At 42.6% G+C, this 22,601-nt stretch overlaps 1 protein-coding gene across 5 annotated transcripts in view; it reads right to left on the bottom strand.

The window, feature by feature from the left end:
- Positions 1 to 22,601, bottom strand: part of ARHGAP24 (Rho GTPase activating protein 24) — a 399,589-nt gene that overhangs the window by 219,280 nt on the left and 157,708 nt on the right. For all 5 annotated transcript variants that reach the window (XR_014538431.1, XM_083571255.1, XM_083571256.1 and 2 more), the window contains one exon: positions 3,541 to 3,628. Coding sequence is in view for 4 of the 5 variants with exons in the window: in XM_083571255.1 (XP_083427381.1) it covers positions 3,541 to 3,628 (88 nt within the window). In the remaining variant the exon portion in view is untranslated. The remainder of the gene's footprint in view (positions 1 to 3,540; positions 3,629 to 22,601) is intronic.

Raw genomic sequence — 22,601 nt, forward strand, 5'->3', positions numbered from 1 at the left:
TTAATATCTTTTCTGGATTGGTCTGAAAGTTCAGCAACAAGCAATGCACTTTTAACCCCGATGACACAACCCAGTTTGGTCATCCTTTTTCCAGTAGACCCACAGTAGACCCATTCAAATGAATAAACATGACTGAGTTAGGTCACTTGATTTCAATGGGTTGTCTTGGAGTAAAACCTACTTGAATAGCAGCACCCATGATAACAGAATCCACAACTAAACTGGGTCATACTAGGCCTTAGAATACACTGGCCTTCTACAGCAAAAAGTGAAAAGGAAAATGATACACATCAACACTCAGTTACTGTATTTTTCACTCTATAAGACGTACCAGACCACAAGACGCACCTAGTTTTTGGAGGAGGAGAACAAGAAAAAAAAAATGCTCTGAATCTCAGAAGCCAGAACAGCAAGAGGGATTGCTGCACAGTGAAAGCAGCAATCCCTCTTGCTGTTCTGGCTTCTGGGATAGCTGCGCAGCCTGCATTCGCTCCATAAGACACACACACATTTCCCCTTACTTTTTAGGAGGGAAAAAGTGAATCTTATAGAGCAAAAAAATACGGTAAATACTGCTCGCGTGCTCACGCGCGTGCGCGCGCACACACACACACACACATATATATATATATATATCAGTATTCAAGCTACAAAGATCCTGCCCCCATTGCTGGTTCAAAGCAGCTTAATCTGGAACATAGTTCCCACACAGAAACTTCTGTAATCATATGACAAAATAGATGAGGGTGGAGGAAGTTGAATAAGGAAAACTGGATATGGTTTAGAGGCCCCCCCCCCATATTTTCTCCAGGGAAATAATAATCAAATGCATCTGACTAACCTCTCTGGCCTTCAGCTGCATCAATTAACATTTAGCCATGGATTCCACTCTTGGCCAGCCTACATTTGCCTGTATTGTTCTGCATAAATATTTTCCAAGCTTGGAATTTCATGCCTTTCAAACTGAGGAGGATGTATGTGTGTCTTCAACGGGTTTTTTAATTTAAAGAAAAAACAAAATTACAATAGCAACTTTACGCGAAAACAATTCAACAGCCAGATAAGTGTTGGTGGGGCAGTATAAATGCCATAGATGTCTGAATTTTCTTCCACTAGCTGTTTCTTCATGTCATTTATATCCTATCAGTCCTGAAGAAACCCAGGCAGCAATGCTGTGAAGAGACTATTAATTCAAAAGAATGTTCTCTCTCTCTCTCTCTCTCTCTCTCTCTCTCTCTCTCTCTCTCTCTCATCCTTCATTCTGGAAGACCCCTGAACACAGTGATGATGTGATGAAGATCCTGAACTAATCCATATCTTTAGCACCATCTTCCAGTAATATTCTTAGCAGGAATCCAATCTATTTTCCCTATCTTTGATATTCCTGGCCACAGCCAAAGCTGCCATTGGACAAATGGAACATCTGTCCATTATGCTAAGCCTGTGGGGAATGCTAGAGAAAGCCAACTGCTGGCCACCAGCACAGCACGGCTTCCCTCACTGTGTCATTGGCTCCAAGCTGGAGTCCATTAGAACTTTGGTTTCCCATGAAACTGTAAGACACACATTGACTTCTGCATCAGATAAGGTGGGGGATAAGGTGTACCAAAAATGAGGAAGCATGCACGGAAAATAATTCTCTGTCCAGGATGACCTATCACAGTATTTCATTCCAAAGTCTTAAGAATGGACAGGAAATGAGCCCTGCTCATTTACATATTTAAAATCATTTCCAAAATGCTTAATATTTTTAAACTCTTCCAAGTGGGAGAAACTATGTGCAATATAAAAACCAATATCCACTGAGACAAAAAAACAGCCTGAAATGAATAAAATGATATAAAAGCAAATAAAACAGAGAATCTGGGGATTCACACACATAAATCAGGTCCAGTCGTATGGGTCAGGGTTGCTGGCATCCATCTGTCTTGAGAGGCAAGGGAGTGCGCCTCTGGGGGTGAAGTCCAACTGCTGTGTTAGCAGCAATGAAGTGACTGCCCCGGGGTGCAAGCCTGGGTAGTGTATATGGTGGTCTTAGAGTGCCCAGATGACAAGACACGCCTCCCCTTGGTTTCACTGATGTGGTCCAAAGGAAAGCAGAGCTATATGTTTTGCATCAGCTTGGCTGCAGGAGTTGCTGGAAGGAGGCGTATAAGATGCCATCCAGCTGTCTTAGGAACTCCACTCTAGATTTATAGGGATGCGGGTGGCACTGTGGTCTAAACCACTGAGCCTCTTGGGCTTGCCGATCAAAAGGTCAGCAGTTCGAATCCCCACGACAGGATGAGCTCCCGTTGCTCTGTCCCAGCTCCTGCCAACCTAGCAGTTCGAAAGCATGCCAGTGAAAGTAGATAAATAGGTACTGCTGTGGCAGGAAGGTAAACAGCATTTCCGTGCACTCTGGTTTCTGTCACGGTGTCCTGTTGTGCCAGAAAGCCGTTAGTCATGCGGGCCCCATGACCCAGAAAGCTGTCTGTGGACAAAGCCGGCTCCCTCGGCCTGAAAGCAAGATGAGCATCACAACCCCATAGTCACCTTTGACTGGACTTAACCATCAAGCGGTCCTTTACCTTTTTACTCTAGATTTGTCTTTTAGCCTTTTCTTTTCCTAAAAATATCCCACAAGGCAGCAGAGGTTTAAGATCAGAGTTTTCCTTCTCCTAGATCTGCTGTTATTGGAGTGCTCGCTTTAACTAATTATTACCTAATGTTAACAGATCAAATCCTTTAAGGGTTCAATTTCTTTCAAAGCCAAGAAACTTAAAGCAACTTCTAATGTGCCAAATGGACATGAACTATAATCTTTTTTATATAAAACAAAGAAAATACGGAAAACTGTAAATAAGCTTTACCACTAACACATATACATATATGTGTGTGTGTGTATATATATATATATATATATATATATATATATATATATATATGCTGTAATGGGAATTGGGGTTGCTTGTGCGTAGATTCCAAACTGCTCCCAGCTGTTGGGGTAGCTAAACCTTTCCCTGATTTGACAGCCCTTACAAGGCGACTGTCTCAGTCACTGGCAGAATCCGTCAGTGGGCGTTCCCTAAACTTCTTCCAACATAAAAGCTGTTTGACGCCAAGTCTCCTCCTAGCCTCTCTGCGCGGAAGTCTCCTGCGCAGAGTGGGCGTGGCCAGCGGAGGTCCTGGGCTCTCCCCGCTGGACCCTGTGGAAGGGTCTTGGAACCCTCTCTCCGAAGACCTTCCCTCCTCCCCTTTTTTCCTGGTGTCACGCCGATTTCCTTCCCCAATGGAAGTATTCTCCCTCTCCCTGCTGGTCCCTTCTCCTACATCATCGGAGAGCCCTACCTCCGCTCTGAGCTCCGATGTCAGTTCCCTGACATTATATATATATATATATATATATATATATATATATATATATATATATGAGATCCTCCCCTTTCTCCTTAAATTGAATCATTAATCATTTCCAGCATCTGTTAAGGCTGAATAAAGTTGGTCATTAGTCAGTCAGTACAACATAACAACAGATTTATAGTGAATAAAATATCCTACCTGGAATCACTTCAAAGAGGAACTTCCCTGGACTTTCATCATTGCAAGGATGCTCAGTCACCCGATTTCCAGGCAAGAATATGGTACCCTTAAAAAATAAAATTTTGAAAAAGAAGACGGGATGAGCCCTTGAGATCAAGGGAATAAGAATATTAAAACTCAAGATTAAAGCTCATAAATCATGCCGAATATCACATCTGGCTACCCAAACCTTCCCAAATGACTTGTCCTGGAAGATGTTCTTGTTTGGATGGCTCTCCAGGTGAAGAGGGGCTTCACATTTATAAAGCATCTCATTTATAAAGCATCTCTGCATCTCAAATATGCTTGGCACACTCAGTAGAGCATTCATGGCCACTCTCAAACCAGATGAAAGCATCGTGCATGATTGTACACTGTGCTAACCATGGCCAACTGAATGAACCCTGATTTTCAAACACCCCATGGGCACAGTGAAACGAAGTGCTGATCTAAAGCCAGTTGCCAGAGTGTGAATAAAGGGAGACTTTGGTGAGGCCTGTGTGCTGTCTTGCAAGCAAGGTTGTGCAAAAATCACATTTGTTTAGGACAGAACTCTTATTCACCATGGCTTGTTTAGTGCAGGTATAATACTGTTACAACATTAACACAATTTGTGATGTTCAAACCCATTTCGAACCACAGTTTCATATCCTGGTTAATGGCCTGGCCCGTAACCATGGTTTTGGTATTCGGGTCAAGCATAGCATTTAACTATCATTAAGGAAAGCAAAATGTGATTAAAGCATTATATCTGCACTTAAGTTTCCCTGAAGTGGAACACAGTGGGAGAGACTCTTCAGGCTGAAGTTTCCAACTTTATAGGTCAACACACAGTTATAGTACAGCTATACAGTAGTTATGTTTCTCTGTAAACACAGCTGAGATGGAATCCGACAATCCATCTTGTCCCCAGCAGATTGATTTGAAGCTTCTATTTTCTCTGCCACATGCAGAATACAGAATCTCATTTGGACATCATTAATAGCTTCATCATTCCATTGAACACTGAGCAATCTGACAACATTTCTGATTTCAGAAGGTGCATATAAAGGGCTGGAACGAAATAGTTAGTTCTCTGTTCTGGGTATCTAAAACTCTTAATTGCTCAAATCTAGTTCTATCATTCTTCTTTCTATCATTCGTTCTATGGGTTTCCCAGTAGTGATGTATGGAAATGAGAGCTGGACCATAAAGAAGGCTGATCGCCGAAGAATTGATGCTTTTGAATTATGGTGCTGGAGGAGACTCGAGAGTCTCATGGACTGCAAGAAGATCAAACCTATCCATTCTTAAGGAAATCAGCCCTGAGTGCTCACTGGAAGGACAGATCGTGAAGCTGAGGCTCCAATACTTTGGCCACCTCATGAGAAGAGAAGACTCCCTGGAAAAGACCCTGATGTTGGGAAAGATTGAGGGCACAAGGAGAAGGGGACGACAGAGGACGAGATGGTTGGACAGTGTTCTCGAAGCTACGAACATGAGTTTGACCAAACTGTGGGAGGCAGTGGAAGACAGGAGTGCCTGGCATGCTCTGGTCTATGGGGTCACAAAGAGTCGGACACGACTAAATGACTAAAAAACAACAATGTCGTTTATATAGAAATTAAAGAGGAACGGCGCTAACAAACAGCCCTGTTTAACCCCTTTCCCCAGTGGCAGTGGGTCAGTATAGTTGCCTGACATCCCAGTTCTAATTTTAACCCAGTTCTAATTTGCTCGTTTTCCCTCTTTTTTTTATTCTGTGGGAAGAAGGTTTTGTTGGCATAGTATGTAATGAATTTTAATATTTTTAACTATTGTAGTGTTGATGTTTGTGCACAGGCATGGTCCTCACAATAAATGGATTTGATTTGATTTTGACTAAAAAACAACAACAAATCGTTCTTCCAGAATTTCTTTCACAGCACACACACACTATCTACACAGACAGACAGAGAGAGAGAGATTGTTGAATGTTACTTTTTTGATGTAGGTTGCTTATTTTAAAGTTTTGTTTTAGTATTACATTTTTGTATTGCATTAGATTGTTATAAGATGTACATTTTTTGTTTCTTCAGCTTGTATACTGCCTTGAGTATTATAAGATAGAAAGACAGTATAGAAATTAAAAATGATGATGATGATGACTTTCCCAGAGTTTGTTCCACTGAGCCTTAGAAAGGTGAGTAAAGGGGTGAGGACCTCATATTTATCCACATGGAGGCAGTCACTGAAATTAACTTAACACACTGGGCAGTCAGCCTCTAGTTTATTAAAGCCAGCCTCCTGTACAGCCCACAGCAATACTGCAAATATATTCTCCATCATTATCATTATTTAATTGTGCTTAAATGGTACCATTTCCACAAGCCTTTCCAAAGCCCATTATCCTTTATTGCCACATCATATCGGATTACTTTATCCTCCCCTGTAATCAGAAGTTGCTTTCATTTTCAGATTTTTGCGATGTTCTGCTCTACAATTTCACTCTCTTCCTACCTTTAAAGCACATCTTAATGAGCAGCTTCTTAAATGGGGTCACCTGGCCCTCTAGAGCTGTTCTGGAAGCTGAATGAGAGGAGGTTTCCCAAATAAGGTACTCCTGCCTTTTAGGGAGTAGCCTGGGAAATTCTTTCCAACATGGCCACAGTTGAGCCAGAAATCAGGCACATCCACGGTGGGTGGGGTGGGAGAGGAGGTTACATTTCCTTCAGGTAGCAAAGTTAGGTAAAGGTAAGGGGATCCCTGACCATTAGGTCCAGTCGTGACCAACTCTGGGGTTGCAGTGCTCATCTCGCTTTATTGGCCGAGGGAGCCGGCGTACAGCTTGCAGGTCATGTGGCCAGCATGACTAAGCCGCTTCTGGCATACCAGAGCAGGGCACGGAAATGCCGTTTACCTTCCTGCCACAGCGGTACCTATTTATCTACTTGCCCTTTGACGTGCTTTCGAACTACTAGGTTGGTAGGTTGGAGCAGGGACCGAGCAACGGGAGCTCACCCCGTCACAGGGATTCGAACCGCCGACCTTCTGATCGGCAAGTCCTAGGCTCTGTGGTTTAATCCACAGCACCACCCGCATCCCATAGCCAAGTTAGAAGGTGGCAAAATGTGTGCATTGACAGTCTGAACAACACTTTTTCAAAGAGAGAATACCAGTGGGTGTAGTAAGTTTATTACATTTCCACAACGCTTCCCTCACTGTTACATTTTCACATTATATTTGAGCTTTCACATGGTGCAAATGCCACTTCTGGATCTATAGCTGAATATAGCATAAGTTTAGCACTCATTTCCATATTACTTGCAAGGGTTTGGATTTTCCCTCTGGAACTCTCTTGCGCTATAGTTCCAGCAGTGGCTTTTACACCACACGGAAGCACAAATATAATGCGGAACATAACATATTGGGGGAAACTCATAAAAATGGAATAAACAGCCATAAACAGGGTGTGTACACATTATGCCATTGAATCACATTCTTTCCCTCAAAGACTTCTGGGCACCGTAGTTTACCATTCACAGAGTTACAGTTCCTGGCAGCCCTTCACAAACTACAGTGCCCAGAATTCTTTGAGGAGGGAAATGTGTTTCAAGTATGCTTTAAGGTACAGAGTTTAGGCAGCCTCAGTTAACTTTGTGCTATGGCATGCCCCTCTTTCCCTGCTCCAGGACATGGGTGGTGAATCTCTGGCCTGTGGATATCATCCTTGTTTTGTTGTTGTTGTTTAGTCGTTTAGTCGTGTCCGACTCTTCAAGACCCCATGGACCAGAGCACGCCAGGCACTCCTGTCTTCCACTGCCTCCACAGTTTGGTCAAACTCATGCTGGTAGCTTCGAGAACATCCTTGCTACTATTGTTACTATTATTGTTACTATTATCATCCTTGTTACTATTATTATTAAATTAGTCACACTCTTTCTCTTTAGAGAAAGTAACTCAAAGAAACAATAAATACATTACAAGTACAGTGGTACCTCTGGTTGTAAACAGGATCCATTCTGGAGGCCCGTTTGCAACCTGAAAGGAACGCAACCCGTGTCTGCATGTCTGCACATGTGCGGGTCATGATTTGCCGCTTCTGCGCATGCGCGTATGTCATTTTGTGCGTCTGCGCATGCGCAAGCCGCGAAACCCGAAAGTAACCCTTTCAGGTACTTCTGGGTCGCCGCAGTATGCAACCTGAAAATGCTCAACCTGAAGCAAACATAACATGAGGTATGATTGTACATTATGTGTATCGAAGGCTAATAGCCGTGATGGCTGCATTCCGCCTACACAGTTGGAGTGAGCCATTCTTCTGAATAACAGTTGCTGGAAACTGCAAGAGGGGAAAGGGGTCTTGTGCCCCAAATCCAGCTTGTGGGTTTCACCCAGGCATCCAACTGACTACTGTGAGAACGGGATTCTGGGCTTGATGGGCCATTGGCCTGATCCAGCAGACTCTTCTTATGTTCTTATTAAAACCAGTATAAATTATTAGGCTGACCATGGTTCCCCATTTTGGCAAAGCCACACCCTGCTTTGGCCAATCACCAGACATCATGGAGGACGTTAGGTGTGAGCAGGGGGAATGGAGGCTGGGGCCAAAGGGGGCTTCTGAAGCACTGCTGATCCACTTCCTGGAGACTGTGAAGTCCAAAGCTGAGGCTGTTGTGCTGCAGCAGATTAACAGAATGCTTACTGCTTTACACAGTTTTGCAGTTGGAGTTACGGCATAACCTCCACCTCCCATTTCTGTTAGGCTTCAGATTGACAAGGCATTAAATTTAATAATCCCCTATTATCACTTCAGAAAGCTCTTGCATGCTACATAAACTGCACCAAACGAACAGCCTCTCATACCCAAACTAGAATTACCTGCAAAAGGTCAATGCATCTAGGAGGGTTTGGATCAAGCATGTCTGTCTGTGTGTGTGTCTGTGTGTGCACGTGCTTCTTTCTTCAGAATAACTCCTTCTAGAAAGAAACTGGTAGCACAGCCAACCCAAGGCATTTTGCTGCCTGGGGTGAAGGCCAAGATGGTGCCTCATCCAACCTCCCTGTTCCAAGTACAGAAGCTGGCTGGACGTCAACACTGATGGCAGGACAGCATCCTCCACACAAGTAAAGGCAGAAGGCTAGCTTGAGAGAGGATAAGACAGGCTGTATAGGATGCCTAAAGTATCAAATGTGGTGACAGTAATAATAATATAACAAAACAACACCACCACAAACTGGCTTATAAAACCAAATTTACTAGAATAATAGCTAGAATAGAGATAGACTTACAGTGGTACCTCGGGTTAAGTACTTAATTCGTTCCGGAGGTCCGTTCTTAACCTGAAACTGTTCTTAACCTGAAGCACCACTTTAGCTAATGGGGCCTCCTGCTGCCGCCGTGCCGCCGGAGCACGATTTCTGTTCTTATCCTGAAGCAAAGTTCTTAACCTGAAGCACTATTTCTGGGTTGGCGGAGTCTGTAACCTGAAGCGTATGTAACCTGAAGTGAATGTAACGCGAGGTACCACTGTATAACCATTCAAGCAACAAACATACTAAGATGCCATGTGCAAGACAAAGCCTGGAGATACTAAACATGGAGTGGATAAATGTACAACTCACATCTGAAGGCAGCCCTGTTTAGGGAAGCTTTTAATGTTTAATAGGTTATTGTATTTTAGTGTTTTGTTGGAAGCCACCCAGTGGCTGGGGAAACCAAGCCAGATGGGCAATGTATAAATAAATAAATAAATTATTATTATTATTATTAATATTATTATTATTATTATTATTATTATTATTATTATTATTAACAAGTTACATGTGCAGTAAACGTTATACAGACTGGATAAATGAACCGTTCAACAGGTAGCGTATTTTTGCATATTCTCCAGTGTGCTACCCTTGCCGTTGTGGCAGCACGGGGTTGCCGTTCTGTGACTGGACTTACGCTACTTGTTGAAAGGTTCATTTATCCAGTCTGTATAACGTTTACTGCACATGTAACTTGTTAAGATAGAGTTGTACGTTTATCCACTCCATGTTTACAGTATCTCCAGGCTTTGTCTTGCACATGGCCCCTTAGTATGTTTGTTGTTTGAAGGGTTACAAGCCTATCTCTATTCTAGCTATTATTCTAGTAAATTTGGTTTTATACCTATAAGCCAGTTTGTGGTGGTGTTGTTTTGTTGTATGGGATACCTCACCAGCAATCTGTGCTAACCCCAAGCATCTGCCTCACTCCCCCTGCTCCCTAAGCCCTGTTACCTCTTCAGCTTTTGACACCTCCTCCTCCCAACCTTCTCCCTCTGACCACTCATTGTTATCCCACCACCAGTCTCCTGGCTCTGAACCTTATTGGTGGATCCCCAGCTGGCTCCTCCCACCATTCCTCTGCACCCAACCAGTTCATGACAGGCCATGCCCCCTTTTGCCCTAACAGACCAGGAGTAACCACACTGAACTCAGTGGGGCATCTCTGAATTAATATGTTTAGGGTTGTGCTGCACCGGAAACAACAGCTGTTGTATTAAACCTCCCACCCCACCATAAAAAACCTCTCCCTTTTCATTCTCCTCATATTTAAGATAATGCTGTTGATGTATTTCACGCATAGTTAGCATCTGAAATAGTCTAGCTTCATGGGAAAGATTAGTGTAAGTTATGGTGGTGGGAGAAACAAGTATTTGGCTTTTGGAAGCAGGGATTTGAGACTATAATCAATTGCAGGGTAAATTAACTTACTTATTAAATACAGACTGTGCCAACTATGGAGGAAATCACTTGAAAAGCTCTACTGAAAGAAAAGACTTGGCTAGAGACACAACTAACTTGATAGCAGGCTGCTCCATACGCAGATTATTTATAATTTATCGGGATTTATAACTAGACCAATTCCCAAGGGCTCGGGCTGAGAGAAATTGCATCAATTAAACAAGATTAAAGGGGTTATATAAAACATGCACTGTTATTTTGAATCCTTGTTTGGTTCCAGCCACTGAGAGCCAATCTACACCTTGAAAAAGGACGTGTGGTCCTCTCAGAACTAAACCACTTGAGAAAAGAGGTGAGGAAATCACATATTTGTTTTGTATTCTTCAAATCTATAGACTTATTCACAACCTAAGGTCATCAAGGCAGTGTACAGGGTAAAAAAATAAAACAAAATGCAAAAAATGTACATGTTGAAAACTATAAAAACTATTTTGAAAGCTCTAAAACAAAATTATGGAAATACAATTACTATTTTATACATGACTATTTTATATACAATTACAATTACTATTTTACAAATGACTGGGTCATACCTTCTTAACCAAACATTTTCAGCAGGCACCTAAACATCATTATGCCACCCTAACTTTGACTGGCAATTGATTCCAGAGGGCTGGAGCTGCAACACTAAAAACCCAGCCTTTACCCTTTATACAGCTTTCTTCTACATTGGAATCAGCACCTTGTGTTTGCCTCCCTGGGCTCCTTTGGGAGTAAGGGTAGGATATACAGTAAATTGAATCAATAACAACAAGAAGAGGAAGAGGCAAGGCAGCAGCTATTTAATATAACAAGTGAAAGATATAGAAAACCCCACAGACACTCCCTTTATTTTCTTATCTAAGATTGTGGTCAACCACTGGGCTGGGCCTTTTTCTACGGTGTCCTATCTCAGAAAGGAATTCACTTGTATTGTTCTAACTGACATTCCAAGACCGTTTTCTTTAGCTTGTATTGTTCTAACTGACACTCCAAGACCGTTTTCTTTAGGCTGATATTTCTTCTGACACTTTTGGTTCAGATTATTGTGATACCATATTGTGATACCATTTGTGTATTGCCATTTCTTCTAAAACAAAAAACAAAAGCCTACCCTGTGGGAGAGAAGTTGAAACCAGAACTTTAAACTCAAAGTTTAGACACAGGTCTACCACCTCTGTAAAAACTAGGCCTCTAGAAACCCTCAATCAGAGCTGATGGTTAGAACTGGGATTTCCTCTTATTTCTCCTCATGCTTGGCTATACAAAACCAAAATGTCTCTACACCAGCCTTCCCCCAATCTGGTGTCCTTCAGAATTTTGCTGGACTATAACTCCTATCAACCTCAGGCAGTGTGGCCAATGGCTCAGGATGATAGGAGATGTAGTCCTAGATACCTTGGGGACCAAGCTGGAGAAGGCAGCCCTAAATACTTTGCAGAGCAGGCACACTAAGGTGAAAGAGTAATTTCGGAGTAAGAACAACATGTCGAGTGGGAAGGACATGGGAATTATTTTTGCACCTGCCTAATATTCAGATGGATTTTTCAATTCTATACACAATTAAAAAGCAACGATGTAACTTCTCTGGAATGAAAAACATCAGTTGAGCAGGTTGGTAGAGGCTGCTCTGTGTAATTGACACAGTGTTCCAGATTAAGCCACTGAATTGAAAGATAGATGCCAGCACAGTGTGTATTTTTCTGAGAAATAGCATACTCTAGCACACACAAAGAAAACTGAAAAGACAAATAAACTGGAGATGGTAAAAAAAAAAAAAAAGAATTAGGTTGCCAGCCAGAGCCAGCCAGCTTACTTGTTCAGTAGCAATGAAGGAAGGCACAGCTGCTGAAATCCGCCTTGCTAATCTCTCCAGAAACTCCTAACATTTCCATTACAATGAATACAGTTGTGTCTTGGTCCACCATCACCTAACATTTTGCTGCCCACTGCCAAAGAAAACATTCAAGCAGGCCAAATCCAGTAAAGGAATCAATGCAACTAAGTCAGACAAGCTTTTCGTGCAGGAGCTCAAAAGGAAAAGAGACCCTGAACTTGTCGTAAGAGTGTACTTTCCTCTACTTGCATTATGAAAACGGACGGAGGGTTGCATCTGGATTTGAGTTTTTGCATTAACAGGCTGGCCACACATCTGTGTCTTGCAATAATTTCCTATCACTCATTTTTACATGCTTCTGATTCACATGGGATGGGCTCCCCAGAGGTGTATACATGCACAATTTTTTTTAAATTACACTTGCATCCTATCCTTTATTCTGTGATATCCAGAAAGGCTGTCTCATTTCATCCATATGCTAGGTACATCCATAAGGTAAAGGTAAAGGTACCCCTGCCCGTACGGGCCAGTCTTGCCAGACTCTAGGGTTGTGCGCTCATCTCACTCTAGAGGCCGGGAGCCAGCGCTGTCCGCAGACACTTCCGGGTCACGTGGCCAGCGTGACAAGCTGCATCTGGCGAGCCAGCGCAGCACACGGAACGCCGTTTACCTTCCCGCTATAAAGCGGTACCTATTTATCTACTTGCACTTAAGGGTGCTTTCAAACTGCTAGGTGGGCAGGAGCTGGGACCAAACGACGGGAGCGCACCCTGCCGCAGGGATTCGAACCACCGACCGTGCGATCGGCAAGTCCTAGGCGCTGAGGCTTTTACCCACAGCGCCACCCGCGTCCCTTAGGTACATCCATATGCCACCCTAAAACCACCTCTGCCACAGGTTCTGCATCCTTGCAATAAAGGCACTAAAATGACTTTTTTTCCACCTGGCCTCTGGCTCCCTTGACCTGGAAGTACAATAAATGCTTCCGTGTCAGCGTGGGAATTTATGTGGGCAACAATACATTTTACAATAAATCTACCTCACATGACTCCTGACTCATTTGCTCTGTGTCTGCCTATGACCTAGCAATCACAACAAGCCTGCAGGGGAAGGTTAGGCTGAGAGATAATGACTTGCCCATCATTACGTCTCCAGTCATGGTAACCCTATGGAGCCTCCAGATTTAGAGGCGTTTTGTCTTTGAATACAAGTAGCTATGGTGCTGCAGTGAGGGTAACAGGTTGGCCATTTTGGGAAATCAGATGCTGGAACTAGATGCATCTTTCGCCTGATCTAGTGGCACTCTTCTTAGGGAGTTATGACTAGGATCCACCAAGAGAACTTGGAAGCATTGGAACCCAAGGCTACCTGATCCATTTCAAACCTGAGACTCTGGAATCCTGCTGGATTACTGATGTGACCTCTGAACTTGTCAGTATCCCAACAGTGCTCTCATGAGGACATTCTAGTATGTAGGTGAAAATCCCCTGTGAGCACCATGAGAAGTCCACCATGTAAAGTAAAGGTAAAGGTAAAGGTAAAGGACCCCTGGACAGTTAAGTCCAGTCAAAGGCAACTATGCGGTGCGGCACTCATCTCGCTTTTCAGGCTGAAGGAGCCAGAGTTTGTCCACAGACAGCTTTCCGGGTCATGGGGCCAGCATGACTAAACCGTTTCTGGAGCAATGGAACACTGTTACGGAAACCAGAGTGCATGGAAATGCTGTTTACCTTCCCGCTGCAGTGGTACCTATTTATCTACTTGCACTGGTGTGCTTTCGAACTGCTAGGTTGGCAGGAGCTGTGACCCCATTGAGAGGATTCAAACCACCAACCTTATGATTGGCAAGCCCAAGAGGCTCAGTGGTTTAGATCACAGCGCCACCCGCGTCCCTTGTAACTACTGAGCTGCCTCACAGCACCCCCTCCCCTGATTCTTATAATAAGGTCAGAGTCGCCTCACTGAGCAAGTTTAGAGTAAAATGATTTCTTATATACTTCTGATTTTAAAAAAACAAAAACAAAAAAGTCTGCAGCAAAGGAAAATGACAGCATTAATTTGACTAGAATTCTCCCCTCACCCCTTGATTCCAGAGCAGTTCATTAAAATCCTAAACAGGTGGCATGTTTGGCAGCCCAACTGTGTATATGCAGCAGACAGATTTATTATGCCTTTCATTTTTTAAATATTTATGCACCAATGGAGACGGTGAGATAAAATACCTTCCTTGTCAGAGCATCCTGTTAAGAGACGGCTGTGAAAACCGTCGCATCAATCAAAGAGGGCCATAAAGATGTTATCGTCCATTTTATAATTATCATCAATTAAGCACAAACTTTGGAAACGCTCTCTTTTTGAGGGGCCGTTATCTTATTTCACTTCCGAAACAAGCCCAGCCATTTGGCATTGATAGAGAGGGGAGATCCCATAAAAGCAGGGCAAGTAACTAGCATAGCAATCTGAATTAACTGACTATAAAGAGGTTCCCTTGATATACGGAAGAAAGCTGGTACAATGACGTGCAGAACATCTATTAGTTCAAAACAGGCTGCATCGTAGTCATCAGACACACAGGTAAGTAAGTGATAGGGAGCATGATAAGGAAAGGCTTCACTTGATTTGTAAAGCACTATATTGCCTCAACAGCCACCTTCTTCAATATGCACCCCTTGGGACCCTGAAGTCAGCTTCAGAGGTCTTGCTCTCTGTCCTGGGCAGGTGTACAGAACAGGAACTTTGTAATGGCACTGCAACTATTTTGCATGAGAGCCAGCAATCCCCCCACTTGCCCTTCCTATCCTGCTCTTTATCTTGAAAACCTACTGGTTTGGACAGATATTCAATCACTGCAGATCTGCCATGTAAAGTTTTAACCTGATACTGCTGCCTCGTTGTTTTATCTGGTTTTTTTGTTTCGTTTTGTTTGTAAGTCAGTTGGGCACAGATCTTTGTGGAAAAGCTGAGGCATGCATTTCATCAAAAATATAAAAGGTGGAGCATACTACTGGTAGTGTGGAGCATTTATGTTCAGGGTTTCAGCCAGCCAGCAATGCTCCCCCAACCGACTCAAAGATAATCCATTCCATTCCCTGCTAACCAATTTTCAGGTTTAGCCCCTTTGACAAACACTCAGCATTCCGTGGCCCCTGAACATGTTCTGCCCTCACAGGAATGTTTGGCATTTCTCCCCGCCTTCCTTTTGCTCCCCTCCAAAGTCTTTTTGTGCTTCATCAAATCTTGGAGTTCCCCCAAACCTGCTAGTACCACTCTCCTGTGCATGGAAGGTAGGCTATATAGGATAATAGTAACAAGCCAAGTTGAAGAATGTGCTCAAAGGCTCGTGGTTATTTATTTTTTTAAGTTTTCACCCTCCTGCCTTGGGAAAGTAAAACTAACCACTATGGGCAACTCACCACTGTGGATACAGAAAACCTCTGAGGAACATGTTCTTCTTCACAGTTCTACGCAAAGTAAGGTACAGCCTCTGTTATCCCTTGGCAAGCTCACCCAGGAGGGGAGGCTAGCAGAATCATTTATTATTCTGTTTGAGGAAAGATCTCCAGATAGTTGTGTAAAATAAATAAATACATGGAAATCAATCAATGTGATGCTGTAATTTGGTGAGGTATAAAGATAAAGGTTCACATGTCTATGGCTATTCCAACAAGCATCAGCTGCTAAGACAAATGCAGAAGTTAAACGGGAAACTTTCAGGAGCCTAAAACATTAATCAGGCCTGAGAACCAAAGCAAGCTGGCGTTTCAAAGCTCCCTGGAGCCTGACTTTCTGCCTTGCCACATGGATTCTAGTTGACATTCAGCCTACGTCTGTGCTTCTCAGTACATTCACTTGATATTAGGACTCTTCCTTTATGCTTCTCAAGATCTAAAATATAGTCAGAACCATCCTGCAATTTCAGTAAAGTGGCTTTAAGAAGGCATGATACCAGGGCTGGCCCAAGACATTTTGCCGCCTGAGGCAAAGGACAAGATTCTGTGTGCCCTGCCCTGCTCTGCTTCAAATGTTTGGGGTATTCTCTGTGGCAGTCCCATAGCCCTTTCCCCACAGAGATGTCCCTACCATATACTTAAGATGCATCTCTTTGCCTCTGACACCTGAGAGAGAGAGAGATTGTTAGAACACCCACACTATTCTTCTGATTGTAAATTGCTTTCGCTGATTTTTATACTGCATTTTGATATTGTTACAACCTGTCCTGGAGCGTTATGGTGAAGGGTGGGTAAAGGAAGCCAATAAATATAGTAGAGAAGTCAACCTGTGTCACGGGACTGCCAAGGAAAACCTTTGAGTCGGGGGGAGGAGAAGAGTCAGAACAGGAACAGTCAGAAAGAGACGGTCAGGAAATGACAGAAGGGGGAGAGAGCAGGAGGCAGTCAGGAGGTGTCAAGGCTCTCTGATGCTGAAGCAGATCCCTAGCACTGCACAGGGAGCTCAGGAAAGGAGAGGGTTAAAGTGCAGGGATCACAGATGTCCCATGAGGCTTCCCCGCCTCTTCTGTTGGAGAAGAATCAGGAGAAGACCACTCCCTGAATCTGAACCGGACGATTCGGATGCCTAAGTTGTACTGTGCTGCTTGTACATATGTAAAATTTTTGTTGCTGAGCCCCCTAAGCTAGCTTGGTGCTTTCAAACTAGAGAGCTCAGGGCTTGCTGACAAAAATGGAAACAGGAGTGGAAATTGCTGGAGTTCGATTATTCGCCCCAAGCCTGGAACAGAAATCAATCCAGTGGGTATGATCAATATTAAACACTGTTGCTTTCCATCCACAAGTGATATGTTGTTGTTGTTTAGTTGTTTAGTCGTGTCTGACTCTTTGTGACCCCATGGACCAGAGCACACCAGGCACTCCTGTCTTCCACTGCCTCCCGCAGTTTGGTCAAACTCATGCTGGTAGCTTTGAGAACACTATCCAACCATCTCGTCCTCTGTCGTCCCCTTCTCCTTGTGCCCTCCATCTTTCCCAGCATCAGGGTCTTTTCCAGGGAGTCTTCTCTTCTCATGAGGTGGCCAGAGTACTGGAGCGTCAGCTTCAGGATCTGTCCTCCCAGTAAGCACTCAGGGCTGATTTCCTTAAGAATGGATACATTTGATCTTCTTGCAGTCCATGGGACTCTCAAGAGTCTCCTCCAGCACCATAATTCAAAAGCATCAATTCTTCGGCAATCAGCCTTCTTTATGGTCCAGCTCTCACTTCCATACATCACTACTGGGAAAACCATAGCTTTTACTATACGGACCTTTGTTGGCAAGGTGATGTCTCTGCTTTTTAAGATGCTGTCTAGGTTTGTCATTGCTTTTCACATATGTAAAATAAAGAACTGTAAATATCTCTCTGGGTAAGCAGAGGGTGCTTATTGCGGAGAGCATACACAAACCTTCACAACTTGACTTTCAGTTGAATCTGGCATCAGCACCGGCAATGGGACAGCATCCGCCACCGTGTCAGAGGCAGCGATGTAAGAAGGCATCCTTTTCTAATACTGCCCCCTCCTTATTTGTCTCATGCAGCACCATGGCTGTTCCACTGCAGGTCATCCTATTTGTCAAAACTATGCAACTTACATAATTTGCATAATTATTTATGTAAATTGATTAAATTACACTGACATTATGTTCTTCCACCCCCTTTCATTTCAAAGCAAAGGAAACACGGTGCAATTGAGGGAAATGCAATCTGTTACATATAACTTCATGGATCCGTCATGAATCACTGCCTTGCCGTGGCAAAGGGGCTTGAATAACTCAGAGACGCTATGAGCTATGTCGTGCAGGGCCACCCAAGATGGGCAGGTCATAGTGGAGAGTTTTGACCAAACGTGATCCACCTTTGGCCACCTCATGAGAAGAGAAGACTTACCCCTAGGTGGTTGTCACCAATGGAAGCTAAGGAAGTGAAAAAACTTAATATGGAATCCAGGTGGTACATAACCCCAGTCAAGCTCGCAAAAATATATCACTTGCCCGATAATAAATGCTGGAAATGTAAGGATGTTGAAGGTACATTTTTTCACCTATGGTGGACGTGCCCAAAGATTAAGGCCTTCTGGGAAATGATTTATAATGAAATGAAAAAGATACTTAAGTATACCTTCCTGAAAAAACCAGAGGCTTTTCTCTTGGGCATAGTCGGCCATCTGGTGCCAAAGAAAGACAGAATTTTTTTTATGTATGCTACAACGGCAGCAAGAACACTTATAGCAAAGCACTGGAAGACTCAAGATCTACCCACTCTGGAAGAATGGCAGATGAAGTTGATCGACTGTATGGGACTGGCAGAAATGACCGGCAGACTCCGCGACCAGGGAGAAAAGGCAGCAGAAGAAGATTGGAAGAAATTCAAGGATTATCTACAGAAATATTATAAAATTAATGAACTTTGAAAAGATGTTGGTTTGAACTTTGGTGGGGACTAGCTGTTATGATAAAGATAATGGGGATTATAATGGTTTGTGTTATTAAATTTAAAAAAGTTGAATGGAAAATAAGGTTTTATTTTAAAAGGAATGTTAAGAGATTAGGATTTGCTGAATTAACAAGGTGAACTAGAGAACAAGAAGGGGAGGTATGAGGAAGTAAAAGAAACATGTGATTGAAAAACTGTTATTGAAACTGAATTGTTTTTAATATTTTTCTTTTTCTTTTTCTTTTTGTGTTTATATAAAATTGGAAAATCTAATAAATATTCATTTTTTAAAAAAAAACTTAATATGGAATCCAAATTCCACATTGTTAGGAAAGCACTATATAATGTGTGGACCCGGTATAAAGATTTGTTAGAAAACAAAACCCCTAGGTGGTTGTCACCAATGGAAGCCAAGGAAGTGAAAAAACTTAACATGGAATCTAAATGGCCAAAATATTGGGAAATTATAGAACATGAGGAGGGAAAAGTGATATTGCAGAGTTATGAGAAATTGAAGTCAAAAGTAAGAGATTGGCTACATTACTATCAGATAAATGAAGTTTTTAAACAGGACAGGAAAATTGGCTTCCAGGTGGAGAGGTCAAAATTAGAAACAGAGCTTTTGGAACCCAGTACTAAAAATTTGTCAAGAATGTATAACTTGCTGTTGAAATGGAATACACAGGATGAGACGGTTAAATCAGCTATGATTAAATGGGCACAAGATATCGGTCATGACATTATGTTTGCTGACTGGGAACAGTTATGGACCACCGGTATAAAGTTTACGGCATGTAATGCCTTAAGAGAGAACATTATGAAAATGATTTATAGGTGGTACATGACCCCAGTCAAGCTTGCAAAAATCTATCATACGCCCAATAATAAATGCTGGAAATGTAATGAAACTGAAGGTACTTTCTACCACCTTTGGTGGACGTGCCCAAGGATCAAGGCCTTCTGGGAAATGATCTATAATGAAATTAAGAAGGTCCTTAAGTGTACCTTTCATAAGAAACCAGAGGCCTTTCTCCTGGGCATGGTGGGCCAATTGGTGTCAAGGAAAGATAGGACGTTCTTTATGTATGCTACAACAGCAGCAAGAGTTCTTTTAGCAAAGTATTGGAAGACACAAGAACTACCCACGCTGGAAGAGTGGCAGACGAAGGTGACAGACTATATGGGACTGGCCGAGATGACTGGCAGAATCCGCGACCAAGGAAAAGAGACGGTGGAAGAAGATTGGAAGAAATTTAAAGTTTATCTTAAGAACTGTTGTAAAATTAATGAGTGCTAAAATGTCATGGGTAATGTAAAACAGAATTGCAGTGACAAATAATTGGGTAAGAGAAAAAGGATTAAAGAAAGTGAATTATAAGTAATTGAAATTAGGGGTTGCTGGAAAAGTTTAAAACAGGGATGCAGAAAAGGGAGGTATGGGGAAGTCGTTGAAATAAGGTTTAAGAAAAAGAGGTTATGAAATTATACGTGTTTATATGTTTGTTTGTTTATGTATTGTCAGTTGTATTGTGTCTTAATATATGTTGGAAAATTAATAAAAAATTATATAAAAAAAGAGAAGAGAAGACTCCCTGGAAAAGACCCTGATGTTGGGAAAGATGGAGGGCACAAGGAGAAGGGGACAACAGTGGACGAGATGGTTGGACAGTGTTCTCAAAGCTACCAGCATGCATTTGACCAAACTGCGGGAGGCAGTGGAAGACAGGAGTGCCTGGTGTGCTCTGGTCCATGGGGTCACAAAGAGTCGGACACGACTAAACAACTAAACAACAACAACATATCACTTGTGGATGGAAAGCAACAGTGTTTAATATTGATCATATCCACTGGATTGATTTCTGTTCCAGGCTTGGGGCGAATAATCGAACACCAGCAATTTCCACTCCTGTTTCCATTTTTGTCAGCAAGCCCTGAGCTCTCTAGTTTGAAAGCACCAAGCTAGTTTAGGGGGCTCAGTGCAAAAATAAATACATAATCCAAGATGTTTATGTTTATGTGCCTTTAAAATTCCTTGATACACACCTATAAACCTAGGGAGGGGTGGCAGAGAAAGGGACACCGAGAGAAATAAATAGCACCCACCAAACTGTATCCAGTTCAGACAAGTGTGTTAAGGCTTCCAGATTAAATGCTAGTGGAATTTTCTTTTTCTTTTAGTCTAGCTTTGAGTTCATTCAATTTTTCTTTCCTCACAAACCAATGCATTTGGCAAGGAAACAACTAATAAAAATCTCTACCCATAGCAACAAGTCATGTTGTTCTTCTGGCTGCTTATTCAGCTGAAAATACTGCTTTTATCTCAGATGTAATGGGCAAAGGAGGATTCTCTTGAGTGGTTATAGGCTAAAAGAATTTGATTCCCCACCTCCAGACACAGATTACTGAAAACTTTCCCAGATATTTTGCTTTGCTACTTGAATCAGCAATGCAAGGCTTGTAAGAAATACAGCTGTTGCTTTTTTTGGGGGGGGACTATAAACCTTGCTTTTAAAAGAACAGGACAAAATCCTTGTTTTTAGATAAGCAGGAAACAAAATCCATTCGTAGTCACCTTTGCTATCATCTATTTTCTTTATCTCAAAATGTCAGTCAATGGCTGCAAAAATCATTACATCGTAACAAGGGGTGAATAAATCTGTCAGTTTTGGTTTCTCTCAGTCTCCCATTTTTTCCCCAGGCTTTAAATTCAGTTCTTCCCATTTCCACTGCAATTTGTGATTTATTTATTTTTTTTAAAAAAAAATGCTTAGTGCAAATTTATCTTAATATAAACATTTTTTTGGCAAAGCAATTTTCCCTCATACAACTCCTTTTTGCATGCTATTTGCATATGCACTCCTATGCACACTTTGCACTAGGATGTGTATTTATTGTACATATCCACTCCATTATGGAATTTAATAAAAAGTAAAGTGAGCTTTCATCATGCGAAAGGCTGGGCTGGATGAATCCCTAGCCAGAATTAAGATTGCCGGAAGAAATATCAACAACCTCAGATATGCAGATGACACAACCTTGATGGCAGAAAGTGAGGAGGAATTAAAGAAACAATTAATGAGGGTGAAAGAGGAGAGTGCAAAATATGGTCTGAAGCTCAACATCAAAAAAACGAAGATCATGGCAACTGGTCCCATCACCTCCTGGCAAATAGAAGGGGAAGAAATGGAGGCAGCGATAGATTTTACTTTCTTGGGCTCCATGATCACTGCAGATGGCGACAGCAACCACGAAATTAAAAGACGCCTGCTTCTTGGGAGAAAAGCAATGACAAACCTAGACGGCATCTTAAAAAGTAGAGACATCACCTTGCCAACAAAGGTTCGATTAGTAAAAGCTATGGTTTTCCCAGTAGTGATGTATGGAAGTGAGAGCTGGACCATAAAGAAGGCTGATCGCCGAAGAATTGATGCTTTTGAATTATGGTGCTGGAGGAGACTCTTGATAGTCCCATGGACTGCAAGAAGATCAAACCTCTCCATTCTTAAGGAAATTAGCCCTGAGTGCTCACTGGAAGGACAGATCCTGAAGCTGAGGCTCCAATACTTTGGCCACCTCTTGAGAAGAGAAGACTCCCTGGAAAAGAGCCTGATGTTGGGAAAGATGGAGGGCACAAGGAGAAGGGGACGACAGAGGACGAGATGGTTGGATAGTGTTCTTGAAGCTACCAGCATGAGTTTGACCAAACTGTGGGAGGCAGTGGAAGACAGGAGTGCCTGGTGTGCTCTGGTCCAAGAGTCGGACACGACTAAATGACTAAACAACAACAACAACAAAAGTGAGCTGGCCATGCTAAGGAGCCACATTTCAGGGAAGGGGCAGCAGTGGATCTCCTGCATCAGCAGGCGGTTGAACTAGATTACAGCTTTGGGGGTACCTTCTAAAGCAGGCATGGCCAAACTTGGCCCTCCAGCTGTTTTGGGACTACAATTCCCATCACCCCTGACCACTGGTCCTGTTAGCTAGGGATGATGGGAGTTGTAGTCCCAAAACAGCTGGAGGGCCAAGTTTGACCATGCCTGTTCTAAAGCAATGATCATATGATT

The sequence above is a fragment of the Podarcis filfolensis genome, assembly GCF_964270895.1.
Source record: "Podarcis filfolensis genome assembly, chromosome: 9".
NCBI classification, from domain to species: domain Eukaryota; kingdom Metazoa; phylum Chordata; class Lepidosauria; order Squamata; family Lacertidae; genus Podarcis; species Podarcis filfolensis.